Raw genomic sequence first — 14,502 nt, 5'->3', positions numbered from 1 at the left:
TTTATTGAAAAAAAAATTGTCCAGTGTTATGTGTAAACATGTACTTGTGCTTGTTGAGGTTTCATTTTAGAGTATATGAAAGACTTCTGGCTATGACATTTGCAATTGAAGAAATTCACCAAAACCCAGAACTACTACCAAATGTTACACTTGGATATGTGATTTATGATTCCTGTACAACTGTTGCTGGTGCTGTTGAAGGTACAATGAAGCTGCTTACAGGACAAAGAAACATAATTCCAAATTATAAGTGCCAAAATCTTTCCTCAGCTGTAGCTGTGATTGGTGAGTCATATTCTTCGACATCAGTTCCCATGGCTAGGCTGCTGGGACTCTATAAATTTCCACAGGTAAATCAGAAAAGTGTTTTTTATTTATATTTAAACTGAGTCAACAAACATTACAACTGCTTTTTTCTCTTGTATTTAACAATGGTTTGGGGACTAATTAATGTAATGTCACCACAGAAACCTGGCTAAAACAAGAAGTAAAAAAAAATGAGAAAATCTATTCTGCTGCATAAAACATAATACGATTTGACAGAAATAAGAGAAAAGGGACCAGTCCCCTGTCTAAAACAAGAGACAAAAAAATGAGTAAATCCTTCCTGCAGAGTATAACATAATAAAAGTAGACAAAAACAAGAGAAAAGAGGTCAGAGTGACCATTATCTATCAAAACAACCTGGACTTAGCCCTATACCCTAGCTACCCTCCATCATTAGGCAAGGCAGAGATTCTTATATCCTCTCCTAAACTAAACAAATGCAAACTCATATGCATTATAGGCATATGCATACATCCTGGAAATAATATTGATGCAGCAGAAGAATTCTGCTACTTGGTCACAACTAACATCCCATATGAAACAATAATATCAGGAGACTTCAGTATAGATTGGGAATCAATACAAAACTCTTAAATCACTGTACTAAACTGGAATGGCCTCACATAACTAATTCACATCCTCACCCTCTGTAACAAAAACAGCTACAGAAACTCTACAACTGACTGGATTCTAACAAACCCACCAAATAAGATTATCCATAGTGTCTCCCTCACTGAAACTCTTAGTGATCCCCTACCTACCTTTATAATAAGAGATGATACCAATAAACAAAACCAAAACAAGTATAGCCAAGCCCTTAACCTACACAACTTTAATAAAGAAATCTTTGCTGGAACTTAAAGGAAAAAAAAACATCAAACAAGATCAGAAAAACTATATATAATCAAAAAAAAAACATGAATCAGCACAACCCAATAAAATTGAGATCAACCATCAATAAACTTCTGTATCAAGGTCATCCCAACCAACTACTTACTACTTCCCCCCATGAGAAACGTATAGCTACCAATTATAATAAGTATTTCAAACATACAGTAACCTCCATCTTACACAACTCATCCCTAGCAACAACCTTAAGATACTCTTCAAACAATACTACAAATGCTCTCTTAAAGCAGTTTCACTTCCACTATCAAAATACTGCTAAAACAAGTTGAACCCACTACACTTGCCCCAGATAATCTTCTGTCTAAATACCTAAAGCTTGCTGGTGATGCTCGGGCATTTCAATTCTCTATGCTGGTAAACCACTCCCTATGCAAAACTATGTTCCAGTCTTGTGGAAGAAATAATACACTCTATCATTACATAAAAGAGGTAATTCAACTAAACTATCCAGCTTCAGACAAATTGCCATCTTATCTCCCTATCAAAGATACTAGAAAAAGTATACATTTCCACCTCCTTAAGTCATATTTAATAACAATCTTCTATTATACAACATGACTTACAAGCAGGTTGCAGTACTACTACTACAGCCCTACTTAGCTTTAAAACTCTTATAAATATAAACAAAAATAAAGAGAAAGTTGTGTCCGCTGATTTCCTTGACCTCTCTAAAGCATGTAACACAGTATCACACCACACCTTTCTCATTAACAGGTTTTCCCCTCTTGGTTTGGATGCCCCATCACTCTCCTGGTTTAAAAACTATCTTACGTGTAGATCCCAGTGACTAAAATGGCTAAATTCCGATTCATCTTTCCTCCCCATAAGAGTCAAGATACCTCAGGATTCCATCTGTGGCCCATCACTTTTTAATATATTCATTAATGACCCTTACACTGCCAGCAAACAAGTCACCATGGTGCAGTACACTGATGATTCCACTCTTCTATGTTTTATCAACAATCTTGATGAACTAAAATAAACACAAAAAATCTCTTCCATTCATAGAAACCTGGCTTGATAATTCTCAGCTCTTTCGGAATCCAAAAAAATCTTTGCTCTATACAATCTATGTATATATCTAACTACTACAGCTAGAAAAAAAAAACAAAACTTGCATCTACTTTTCTTATTTCCTCCCTACTCAATGCATCTCCTATATGCGGGAATTGCATGTTAAAGCGCTACCTACTTGTCAATACACAATGCACATGCCTTCAGAATCAGTTTTACAATAAAATAGCTAAATTTGCAACTAATATCTCCAGGCTACAGCTGCCTTACTTTTTACACTTCTTCCAACTTGTACTTGTCTATAAACTGATTAACATCCCAAAGAATTCCCAGTCCTATCTAGTGTCCTCCAACTCTATACCCCTCACAGGTCTCTACATTTACAGATCCAGCCCTGTGCCAAATTACCAAATGACACAACTCATTCTGAGACTATGTATACCCTTCATATAGCTCCGAAATGTGGAATTCTCTTCATTTAACTCTGAAACAGATAAGCAGCTGTAGCAATTTTAAAGCACAACTTAAAAAATATAACAGACAACTGGCCTTGCCCCTGCCTCACAGCCAGGTGATTACCTACATCTGTCTGCTGTACTGTCTTTTTGTCATCTACTATATAACTTTCAACTTCTCCACTCTGCTGTACCCTCCTTGTCTTCCACTGCCACCCTCTACTTCACTGCATCAACATCCTCAGTTCACAATCTCTTTATCTACAGCTTTTCCTAAATGTCCCCCAACCTATTTAAATTTACTGTATTATTCTCCACCTTGCAATTCAAAGTTCTATTTTGGTCTACAACTGTCTCTGTAATTATGTAAATCATTCTTTTCTATTTGGCTTTTCCCAGTTAGGGATCACCACAGCAGAGCTCCGGTCCGCTAATGATTGGCAGTAGATTTTTATGGTGCCGAGTTGCCAGCCCGACGCCCAACCTTCAGCGAAGGCATGCCCATTCACATATGTCTTTCGGAGGCCACTCGACCATGGGGAGGACATGCAGACTCCACACAGAAGGCACTCCAGCCGAGAGTTGAACAGGAGAACCTCTTGCTGTGAGGCAATAACGCTACCACTGTACCACCACGGCTTTATAACGTATAATTAATGAAATAGAAGTTATTTTTATCCTTTTTTCTCTGCACAAATTTTTATGCCTGTATTACTATGAAACTAATGTGTAACCTTATATTACATCATATATGTATAATTGATTAAACCCTTTTTTGTGCATATCTGCAGTTTCTCTGTAAAGTTGATGGAAATTCTTTTCCTTACCCTCAGCTGAAAAAGGGTCACTTTTGGTAAACAAATGCTATAGATAAATAACTAAATTGTATAATTTACCAAAAGTGCAATATAAATACCACTGCGTCCAGGAACCAGGATTTTAATAGCATTGTTATTCCATTAATGTGACGTAAGTATGTTAAAACTTGTCTTATATGTTATGAAAAATGTATAACAAAATAATGCACATTGAAAGTATCTGTCAAAATAAAAAATGGCCACTGACATCACATCATTCTATAGGGTCCAGGGTCAGCAAGGGTTAACTGTAGTACTTCCTACAGCACTATGAAATTTTGAAATTTCAATTTAAAGTCCACATACAAAAGATAACCTATGAAATTTGAATAGACAGTATGATGTTCTGTCTTTTGAGTACTTACAGCATTTCAAACTTCCAGACCTTCTTTATAATCATGTGCATAGTTATCTGCTATCTGGCAACTCCCAGTGGTAAACATAATGGTTACTGATCCTCTGTGTATCTGTATTAATAGATTTTTTATCTAAAATTTGTTAATATTTTTTTTTTTACTCCAAGCTTTATTAGTACATTCTATCTGCAGATTTCTGAATAATGCATAGTGAATGTTCTAAATTATCAGAATGCTCTGAAACTGTAACAATTTTGGAAAACAGAGCAAGATTTTAGCAGTCAAAAGAGATTAAGTAATGTTGCTTAGGAGGAACAAGTTAACCACACAACATGAAAGAATTAGGATATGGAGTATAATGTCTCCTTTAGTGGTGACACAGGCAGGACACAGTGGCACAGTGGTCCATGAAATGAGCAGGGGAGATTATGCTAGAATGTCAATCAAGCATTATGGAAAATTTGAGTGGTTATAAGATGCCCAATATTTCTTTCAGAGGTACATGTAGTTCACAGGTCACAGGATACCACTAAGAAATTTAAACGATGGCTAAAATAAGGGAGAGGCTGGTTTTGAAAGGCAACTTATGTAATATATATGCAATTATATTGTTTGAGCTCAAAGAATCAACATCTAAAAAAAGATGGAAATATATTTTTTTTAGAACACGGAATCTAAACACAAATCTGTACATGGATAGTTATTATGTTTCCACACTCGTGACTGTAGCTGCTGGTCAGGACTCAGTACCAGAGACCATGAACACTCCATCCATTCACAGCGAGTCAGTGCACATGTACAAGTTATTATGTAAATATCAGGATACACAGGACTGCAGCCTTTACAACTTGAGGGTGTAGGAGGCAACCTGTTGTCCCTGGAAATGGGTGTACCATGTCAGGATTGCACAGCCTATTAACATTGCACGTGTGTGTGTGTGTGTGTGTGTGTGTGTGTGTGTGTGTGTGTGTGTGTGTGTGTGTGTGTGTGTGTAGACTGATACACTCATCAGATAAGACATACAATGTGCAGAGTAAAAAGCACAAAGTGTGTTCACTCTGCGTAACAGCCCTTACTGGAGTGACTTATGGGGAAGTAAACACTTATCAGAAGAGAGAGAGTACAATGTGCAGGCTACAAAACACTGTAGTTTGAGTACCTTCAGATATAGGGCAGTCTACTGTTAGATGAAGGGAGAGATAATGTGCAAATATTGTATAGCATGACAGCACATGTGCTGTAGGTGTGTTGAGGGCAGTACACGTCATCAGAAGAGGTTGCACTGTATAATGTGTAAGATGCACAGAATTGTACCATATGCACCCTGGAGTTGTAGGATGCAGTCTAGTCTCAGTTGAAGGGGGTGTAGCAGATTATGATGGGGCAAAATCCATGGCTGGCCCAGGGCTTCAGCGGGGGCCATGGCCAGCTAACAAAACAATTTAATTTTAAATCATTCCTTTCACACCTATAGCACAAAGTCTGCCACAGACCTACACTCTACAAGTACATGTCCCATTTCCCCAGTTCAGGAACACAACTGTATGTAGGAAGCAGCACAATGTAAGAATTTGGTGAATTGAGGTCAGCACAGGAATGAGCAGTCACATTGGATGGAGGTCATGATCATCAGCATAGAAATGAGTGTTTGTTCTGGAGAGTGGCAGAGCAGAATGAAGCAGTTTTGGCAGAGTGTTGTAAAAATTTGTGTGTGTGTGTGTATGTATGTGTGTTTCAAGATTTAGTTAATAAATCTTCCAGCCAGTTGGTCATTAGAGTTATTGTTAAAACAGATTTATTTTAACATCACAGGAGCACTGTCTGTTTAAATGATATGCTTGCAGTCACATTGTAAGGAAAGGGATGTAGAAAGAATCAAACTCTCCGTCTTTAACTACAAAAAGCAGGTCATTAAGAGCTTAGATTCATTAGCCTCTGCAGTATGTGCCGGACACTCACACACTTCTTTTCTGATAAATCAATGAAGGTTAAAAGTAACCGAGGTTCACATTTAAACAGTAATGCCAGTCATTACAGTTCAGGGTGATATTAATGCACTGCTTCCTGTAGTCAAAAGTAAAGAGTTTGAACCCTTTCATCATTTGCTCATTTGCCTGCTGTGTGACTTTGAGCAAGTGATAATTGATGGTCACATTTGTGTGTGTCTATATATATACTTGATTCCTGCATCCCACTATTGAACTTATAACTTATGAAACAGCAAAGTCGGTTAATGCTGTTGTTTCCCATGTTAAGGGCATGGGTTTGAATCATTGCCTTTTCTTTTTAATGTAGTTTAACAACTGTGATAGAGGGTTGGATTCCCTCAGCCCTCATTTGCCTAATGTGTCATCATGAGCAAGTCATGCAACCAGATAGTGCTTTGGGGCAGCTGGAAATTTGGGCTATGCCTCACAAGTGTCACCTGGACTGCAAGTCTAGTAACTTATGAACCAGAATATTTATGGCGTAAAAGAAAGGAATTGATTGTATTAAACATGAGCATAAGCCATGTTCTTTGGGTATGATCCATGGTTTCCTTGTTTCTTTGAATGTTGACAGTGTGTTTTATTTATCTGTGAATAAATTGGAAGTATGGAGTCTGTGAGTTCAAAATTAACATTTTAACTATGAATATATTTTTAATTTAGCTTGTCTTTGCAGAAACACAGGTGTGAAATGCACTGTGTTTCAGATACAACAGTTTGTCTAGCCCTCAGTGCAGATGAGTAAGGCTGTGAGCTGTTAAAGAGGTGCTTCTTGCAGTACAAGGATTGCTTTCCTTTGTCTTCATTTGTCTTCAGTTTGACTCTGACCAAGTTAGTTAGCCAGCCAGTACTACTGGTCTACTTCTGAAAAGGGATAATTGTGACCAGTGGGCAGTCCCATACAGTTAGCAAATGTGTTACATTTTCCTTTTGAATTCCTCCACCTCTTCACATAGCCACTAATTACTGATCACAATATGCTATTTGATTGTGATTCCCACTATATCTGTTGCCAGATGTATTATCACTAAATGTATGTTTCAAGGGAAGAGAAGTTTATTGTTCCTGATGCTAAGTTTGTTTTCAATGTGACAGTATTTTATTTAGAAAATCTCTGTCAGTGTGTTTGCTGTAAAATCTTTTAAATGAAATTCAACTATCTTGATAAATGAAAAAAATAATATGCACTGTGACAGGCTTGAAGACTGTTTTATGGTAACTGGGAAGAGATGGACAAATAGTAATATACCAGTATGGCTGGCAGGATCCTGGTTCACTACCACACATAGGGCCCCATTTGACCATGATTTAGCTCTGTTGACTCTGGAGGTGCATGTTGCAACAGTATGGCATTATCAGCCATTCAGGTAGGTCAGACCTGGACTCAGGTCAGAGGCGATAGGTATTCTTGATGACAAGGAAGACATAGGATGGTCAAAATGAGATATAGGCACCCTTCAAGCATGTGTGTCCCCCCTCACAAAAAAGAACTATGCTATATGCTGGATTGAATACTATGTTTGACTCTTATATGACTTGTGGGTTGTTGAACAAAAGCTGTTGCAGCATTTATATTGTCTTAAATTGTTTTGCTTTATTCTTTGCAGTAAAGAATTAGTTTATTAATTGAGCTCTGTGGATCCTGTTTTGGCATTCTGCAAACTACTACAGCAGTAGAAAGGAGAAAGAGAGACTTTGATTGAATATAAGTACCTCAGTTTGCCTTTTTATGCCTAAAATTGCTTTCTGCACTTTAAACTAGCCATTTTTCAAGTTACTGCATTTACTGATACTGCATTGTGCTATTTCTAAGATTGCTTACTGCTTTTTTATTTTAGTCATTTTATCAGTTATTTCTACTGTATTTACTGCTGTAGGCTACACACTCGTGTGCTAGCCTTGTTGTGCTTTAAAAGTGTTTCTACTGCTGTTTTAATTGTATTTTTGACTGTTTTCAAAAAAAAAATCTATCTGCTTGCTCATTTCACACCATTTCCTCTAGCAGGAATAGTCCAGATTTCAGATTTGCTGATTTCAGGACTGTATGAGTTTCTGAGTTGTCTAGACCTTGCTGTGGTAGAGGGAACTCTTTCTGCTTATCAGTGGGAGTGCTAAGCACTGAGCAGCCTATCTATCACTAGAGGAGTGGTTTCCAGCTCTGAAATTGTATCTTTTTGGCCATTTTGGGCTGCTTTCTAGCCCTTTTAACTTTCTGCCTTAAAAACCCCCATTTGCACGGGTTTGTGCTTGTTTTAGCTCTGAGGATCCTGTGTTGGTGTCCTGCAAACTACTACAGCAGCAGAAAGGAGAAAGAGAGACTGACTATAAGTACCTCCGTTTGCCTTTTTTTGCCTAAAATTGCTTTCTGCACTTTAAACTAGCTATTTTTTAAGTTACTGCATTTACTGATACTGCATTGTGCTGCTTCTATTAAGATTGCTTACTGCACTTTTATTTTAGTCATTTTATGTTATTTCTACTATATTTACTGTTGTAGGCTACACACTCAAGTGCGCTAGCCTTTGCTGTGCTTTAAAAGTGTTTCTACTGCTGTTTTAATTGTATTTTTGACGGTTTTCAAAAAAAAAATTCTATCTGCTTGCTCATTTCCCACCATTTTCTTTAGCTACAATAGTTCAGATTTCAGATTTGATGATTTCAGGACTGTATTTTGAGTTTCTGAGTTGTCCAGACTTGCTATGGTAGAGGGAAGTCTTTTTGCTTATCAGTGGGAGTGGTAAGCACTGAGCAGCCTATTACTACAGGAGTGGCTTCCAGCTCTGAAATTGTACCTTATTTGCCATTTTGGGCTGCTTTCTATCCCTTTAAACTTTCTGCCTTAAAAGCCCGTGTTTGCTCAGGTTTTCACAACGTGCAGCGCCGCTAAGCTAGGGCAAACTATTACCGGTGCCAGAAAGTCTACACTTCAAGTTTTCCCTTAGATCTTACTAGTTTTCATCTTTTTGCTCTCAAACTAAACTGTTTAAGTCTAGCACTTGCTCCAAACTTCTTGCAGCATTTATCGTAGCATTTATACTGCTACCAGCACTAAACTTTTTATATAGGAAAGTACAAAACAGCTTTAGTACTTAATAAATTAAGCATCTATCCAGGCATGTCTAAAAGACAGTTACCTATGCTTTCTCCTGTCAACCTGGTGAACATGGGCATCTTGAGGCAATGTAGCAACTGCCTCATGTACACAGACAACCCTCTCCTCTTACCTACCAACACTACGACTTGTGAGTGATGCACATATATTGCCAAATTGGAAGCCAAGCACTCTCCAACCAAGACTGGATTAGCCAGTCAAGAGGAGAAGGTTAACACCTGCACCACACCACATGGAACACATAACCGTCCAGAACATACACCACCACAACCCTCACATAGTATCACTAAACACATACCCACCTTCACTGAGGCTCTCAATAAAAATCTGTCCAAACAACAGAGACGTCAGAGGCAGAAATGCAAGCAACCATCACATCCCAACATAAATCATGAGACACATAGCTCACATAAACAGTGTGCCACTCAACCAGAGCCCCTAAGGCAAAACAGCTTACCAAATACACTAGTCATAGGTGACTCAATAGTAAGGCACACTGATGTCCCACTCACTAGGTTGAATAAGGAGAAGGTTACTGTCAGCTGCCAGTCGTGTGCCAGGATCCACCACATAACACATGCACTTAGGTCACTCCACAACAGGTACATATATGACTCTGTCATTGTTCATGTTGGTGTGAATGACCTGAGACTTACCTCCCTGGCCTACATGAAAAGAGACATGGAGGAGCTCTCGGATCATGTAGCCCAGGCAGTTATGACGCTAACCCTGAGTAGCATCCTACCGTCACCCAGAATGGTAACACAGTACAAGCAGAAAATGATTGACTTTTGGCTAAGTTTCTGGTGTAATTTAAAGAGGATCCAGTATCTATCTGCCTGGGATACTCAACAGGCCTCAATGCTTTGCCAGAGATGGCCTGCACCTGTTGCCCCTGGGATTCCAGATACTGGCCAAGGCTCTTGCCACCCCTATAGTGCCTTTTTTAGGCAATGTCCTGAAGACAAAACTAACATCGTAACAGATACAAGCAAACAAAATCCGAGGGTTATGCTACTCAATGCTAGAAGCCTAAATCTCAAAATGCACTCCCTCGAAGCACTCCTTAAACTGGAGAACATCGACATCTGTTCAGTAACAGAGACCTGATTCAAGGCTGCAGAGAGCACCCCAAAACTACTAGGATATAATTCATACCACACCTTTCAGCCCCTAAACCTGGACTGAAGCCCTAAATTCAGTGGTGTTTCCATATTTATAAAGGATATGCACACCTCATAGCCCAACATAACACATCTGAAATATTTCAGGTACAACTAACACTTGGTAAAACTGCAATCCAGGTTGTAGCCTGCTATAGATCCCTCACCATGTCCCAAGACACGCAATCTACATTCCTAAACACACTGGAAAATATTAAGGTACAACCCAACACCCTTATACTGGGAGACTTTAACTACCCCTCCATTAACTGGGAAAATTACTCATGTACCAAAGCACTTGCCCAACATTTTCTGGAATTCATTAACTCCAATGCCCTGGACCAGCTCATTCTTACCCCCACCAGGGGAAGAAAGATCCTTGACCTGGTCATTACTAACGTGGGTGATGATTGCTCTACACCAGAAATCAACTCCTCCCTGGTCAGATCTGACCACAAGCTAATAACCATGGATATCCACATCCCACCCCCACCCCCCGTAAAGGAAACCATTGTGAAAAACATCTCCAAAGCCAATTTTGGGCTTCTAAAAACAGAGGTGGCAAACTTCATGTCACCCATGCAAATGGAAAATAGGTGCATGACTTCTGAATCATACACCAATGCACTGTATGTGCACATACACAAGTGTATGGAACGGGCCATACAAATAGAACCAAAATGCTCTCCTCCAAAAAAAGGAAGCCAATCTGGTGGATCCCTGTCATAAAAAGGCTCTACAACAGAAGGAAGAAACTGTTGCAGAAAAGGGTGAAGTCACAAGACTGGAAAAACTCCCTTCTAACCTAAAAAAAACAAAAACTGAGATCTCTCATCAAATCCTCTAAAGCTAGCTACAAAAACAAAATTGCTGCAAATAATGACAACCACAAGGCATTCTATAGATATGTCAAGAATTTATAGGGCAATACCCAGATCTGCTCTGAGCTACAGCACAATGGCAACACATATACTGAGCCTACTGATATTGCCAATATATTAGCTGACAGGTTCAGTGCAAACTTTACCCCCCTTTCACCCCTAAAGGGTTCAATCACAATACCTGAGGAATTCACCCCCTAAAGGGTTCAATCACAATACATGAGGAATGTCAAGTCCCTAATATCATGGCTGCACAGGTAAAAACTGCGCTGTCCAAAGCCAGGAATACAGCTTCCATGGGACCTGATGGGATCCCTGGGTGTGTTCTACATGAATTACAAAGTGAATTGGCACCACACCTGAGTGCCCTGTTCAATAACAGCCTCACTTCAGGCTTTGTCCCTTCAGAAAGATGCACTGCTGCGGTCATCCCACTCCACAAAGGAGGGGGGTGACTACAGACCTTAGGAACTACTGCCCTATTAGCCTAATGAGTCTGATATGTAAAGCTATGGAACGCATCATCATGGACCTTATAAATAGGGACATAGGGAATCTCCAAACTCTGGACCCCACACAGTTTGGGTTTGTGAAAGGTAGATCATGCCTGCTCAACCTGATAGACTTCTTTGAGTTTGTCACCAAAGCTATGGATGAAGGCAAACTATTTCACACAGCTTACCTTGATCTTGCCAAGGCCTTTGACACCATCTCTCACTCAGGAATCATAGATAGTCTCACTAAAGTAGACATAAACCCCTATGTCGTAAGAAGGGTTGCCAACTGGCTCACTGATAGAACCCACACTGTCAAAGTAGTAGACTCCAGATCTGATTACTGAACAGTTACAAGTGGAGTCCCACAGGGATCAGTCCAAGGTCTTCTGTTTGTCATCTACTTCTCTGAAGTTTAAGCCAATACAAATGGACTATGGCTGACCAAGTTTGCAGATGATTTCAAACTGGGTGCCATTATTGATTTACCAACTGATTTAGACATTCTACAAAAAAGCCTCACTGAGACCAATGATTGGTGCCAGAACCATGGCCTAAAGCTCAATGCCAAAAAGTGCATTGTCATTTCCTTGGGAAAAACTCAGTGCCCATGAACTACCACATCAGTGGTAGTCCACTAAACACAGAAGGTGTGATAAGAGATCTGGGGACACAGGTTGACAGCAACCTCTCCTTTGACAACCACATTGCCACTGTGTTCAGAAAGTCCTTTTATGTGGCACATCTCATTACAAAAGGTTTTTCCTCCAGAAAGGAGGTCATAATCCCTCTCTACCTGTCCCTCATTAGACCTATTATAGAGTACAATGCCTCAATTGGCATGTACCTCACTAGACACCTACAACAACTGGAAAGGCCACAAAAATACCTCACTAAGAGGATCTTAGGCCTTAAACACATGCCCTAAGCAGACAGACTAAAAAAAAACTCCAGTTATTCTCTGTCTCATATCACTTGGTTAGAGGCAATTTTTGCTTGACCTACAAAGCCATGTCTGACCCAGAGCTGTTGCTTCATCTAAAGAAATCCCAATCCCTCCATGCTGCATGCTCCAGGGACCTCAACCTCATTACCTCAATAAACAGAACATGCCGGAGGGACAGGTTACTAACCCAGAAACTCCCTATACTCTGGAACAAACTTCTCATCCACATCAAGCTGAGCTCTTCACTGGCCCTCTTCAAAAAAAGTCTTGATGAGTCGATGGACAATAGAAAGTTCACCCCGGGGATCAATTCAGTGGCCTGGCTTGATAGGGGCACTGGGAACTAATGATGGGAAGCACGATGTCAGGGAATCTTTTGGGCTAGGCTTCTATAGGCTCCAGGATCATTAGCCTAGTACACACGTATGAACCTATATGAACCTGTTATAGGCTTGATTTGTGTAATATAGTCTAAACATGTTGCATTTTAATAATATAGTTTTGCCGTATCTTCTTTAACAGATTCCAGCAGCTGTGAAGGGGTTGACATTTGTCAGGTCATATAGTCTCCTTTATTTGGAATTATGATCAGGGCCACCTTATTTTCAGCATTCATTACGCAGTCATTGTTGCATATTACTGTGATGCAGTCTCCTCTACAAGACTGGATGTAAAAGAACTCTGCATTTAGTTAAAAGCTGTTACTCTGTCTGGCAGTTAGAGCAGAGGACTAAGCTCTGACTTATTAATGAGCTGTTTCCTGTGCAAAGGGTGCAGGATTTGAATCTTTCCACCTTCGTTTAACTGCTGTGTTTTGCTGAGCAAGTCAGTTAACTAGACAGTGTTTTGGGGCAACTGGGAAATTTTGGTTAGGCTTCTTAATGGTCTCCTGGACTGCATGCCTAGTAACTAACTATGAAATTGTGGCCATTTTTTGCCAGACATTCCATATTGAATAGCTGATACAGTTCAGGAAATGTTATAGCAATATCATCAGCACGCCATTTTTTTTTGTAATGCAGCATATCTCCTTTATTTTTCAAGGGCAACAGATAATGCATTTGTAGATGAAGCACTGAAATGCAAAAATATAGTAGTACTCTATAACAATGAATTATTCAGATGACTTACTTCTGAAGAGATTGTGAAAGCTTGTTTGATGGAGCAGTTTAACAGGATGGAAACTGGGTAGACTATAGCATCTCCTGCAATGTTAATGAATTCAGCAGTTAGATTATATGGTGTAAGTATTATGGGTTTTAGTCTGGAGAGAAGTTTTTTGATGGTAGCAGTGGAACAGGTTGTAGAGTAAAGATAAGCGGATGGTTATTGAGTTAAATTGTTGTTATTGACTGAATGAAGTGGAGTAGAATAACCGGGAATATTTCCATAGTCATGGTGACTGGATAGAGTAGGTGCTGGTTGAGTATTACTAACTTGTTTCGAAATATGATCCATGGTGGACCAATATGTTTTAGTGTTATGTTGGTTAGTATTTTGGGCATTCGTGTAAAAGTTTTATTGTCAAATATGTGGTATTTGGCCTTGTTCCTATGTTGTCTGTAGTTCTGGAGGTTACTTTTGGGTTTTATGCCTGGACAATATTTTCCATGCTTTGTCTTTCTTTCTCATAAGTTGCTTAATGTTTCTGGATAGCCAAGGGACAAGGTTGTACTTATTTTGTTCTAAGTGGGCTAAGATTGTTTAGGATGCTTAGGAATGTTTTACTGAATTCAGAGACTGCTTCATCAAGAAGGAGATATTTGAAACACCAACAGCTGTAGATCTTTTAAGTAGAGATGAAAGTATCCTTTTGGTAGTTATTGAGGCTGTGGACAGCATTAAGGTGATGATGATTTTGGACAATAGTTTGTTTTCTAGTAATACAGATGGGTTGGTTGTCAGTTAGGAAGTCAGCCGGTGAACCTGAGGAGCTAATGAAATCTTTTATGGTGCTGGTTATGTCCTGGGACTATATAGATACCTACTAGGTTTAATTA

At 39.3% G+C, this 14,502-nt stretch overlaps 1 protein-coding gene across 1 annotated transcript in view; it reads left to right on the top strand.

Annotated features, from left to right (window-relative positions):
* LOC122803811 (extracellular calcium-sensing receptor-like) overlaps positions 1-14,502 on the top strand; it is a 105,501-nt gene that overhangs the window by 11,540 nt on the left and 79,459 nt on the right. The window contains exon 2 of the mRNA XM_044073496.1: positions 71-350. Within this exon, the coding sequence (XP_043929431.1) occupies positions 71-350 (280 nt within the window). The remainder of the gene's footprint in view (positions 1-70; positions 351-14,502) is intronic.

Source organism: Protopterus annectens, chromosome 6.part0 (assembly GCF_019279795.1).
Source record: "Protopterus annectens isolate FY-2018-M chromosome 6.part0, PAN1.0, whole genome shotgun sequence".
Taxonomy (NCBI): domain Eukaryota; kingdom Metazoa; phylum Chordata; order Ceratodontiformes; family Protopteridae; genus Protopterus; species Protopterus annectens.
The sequence above is the reverse complement of the archived record's forward strand: the minus strand, read 5'-3'. Positions and strand labels throughout refer to the sequence as shown.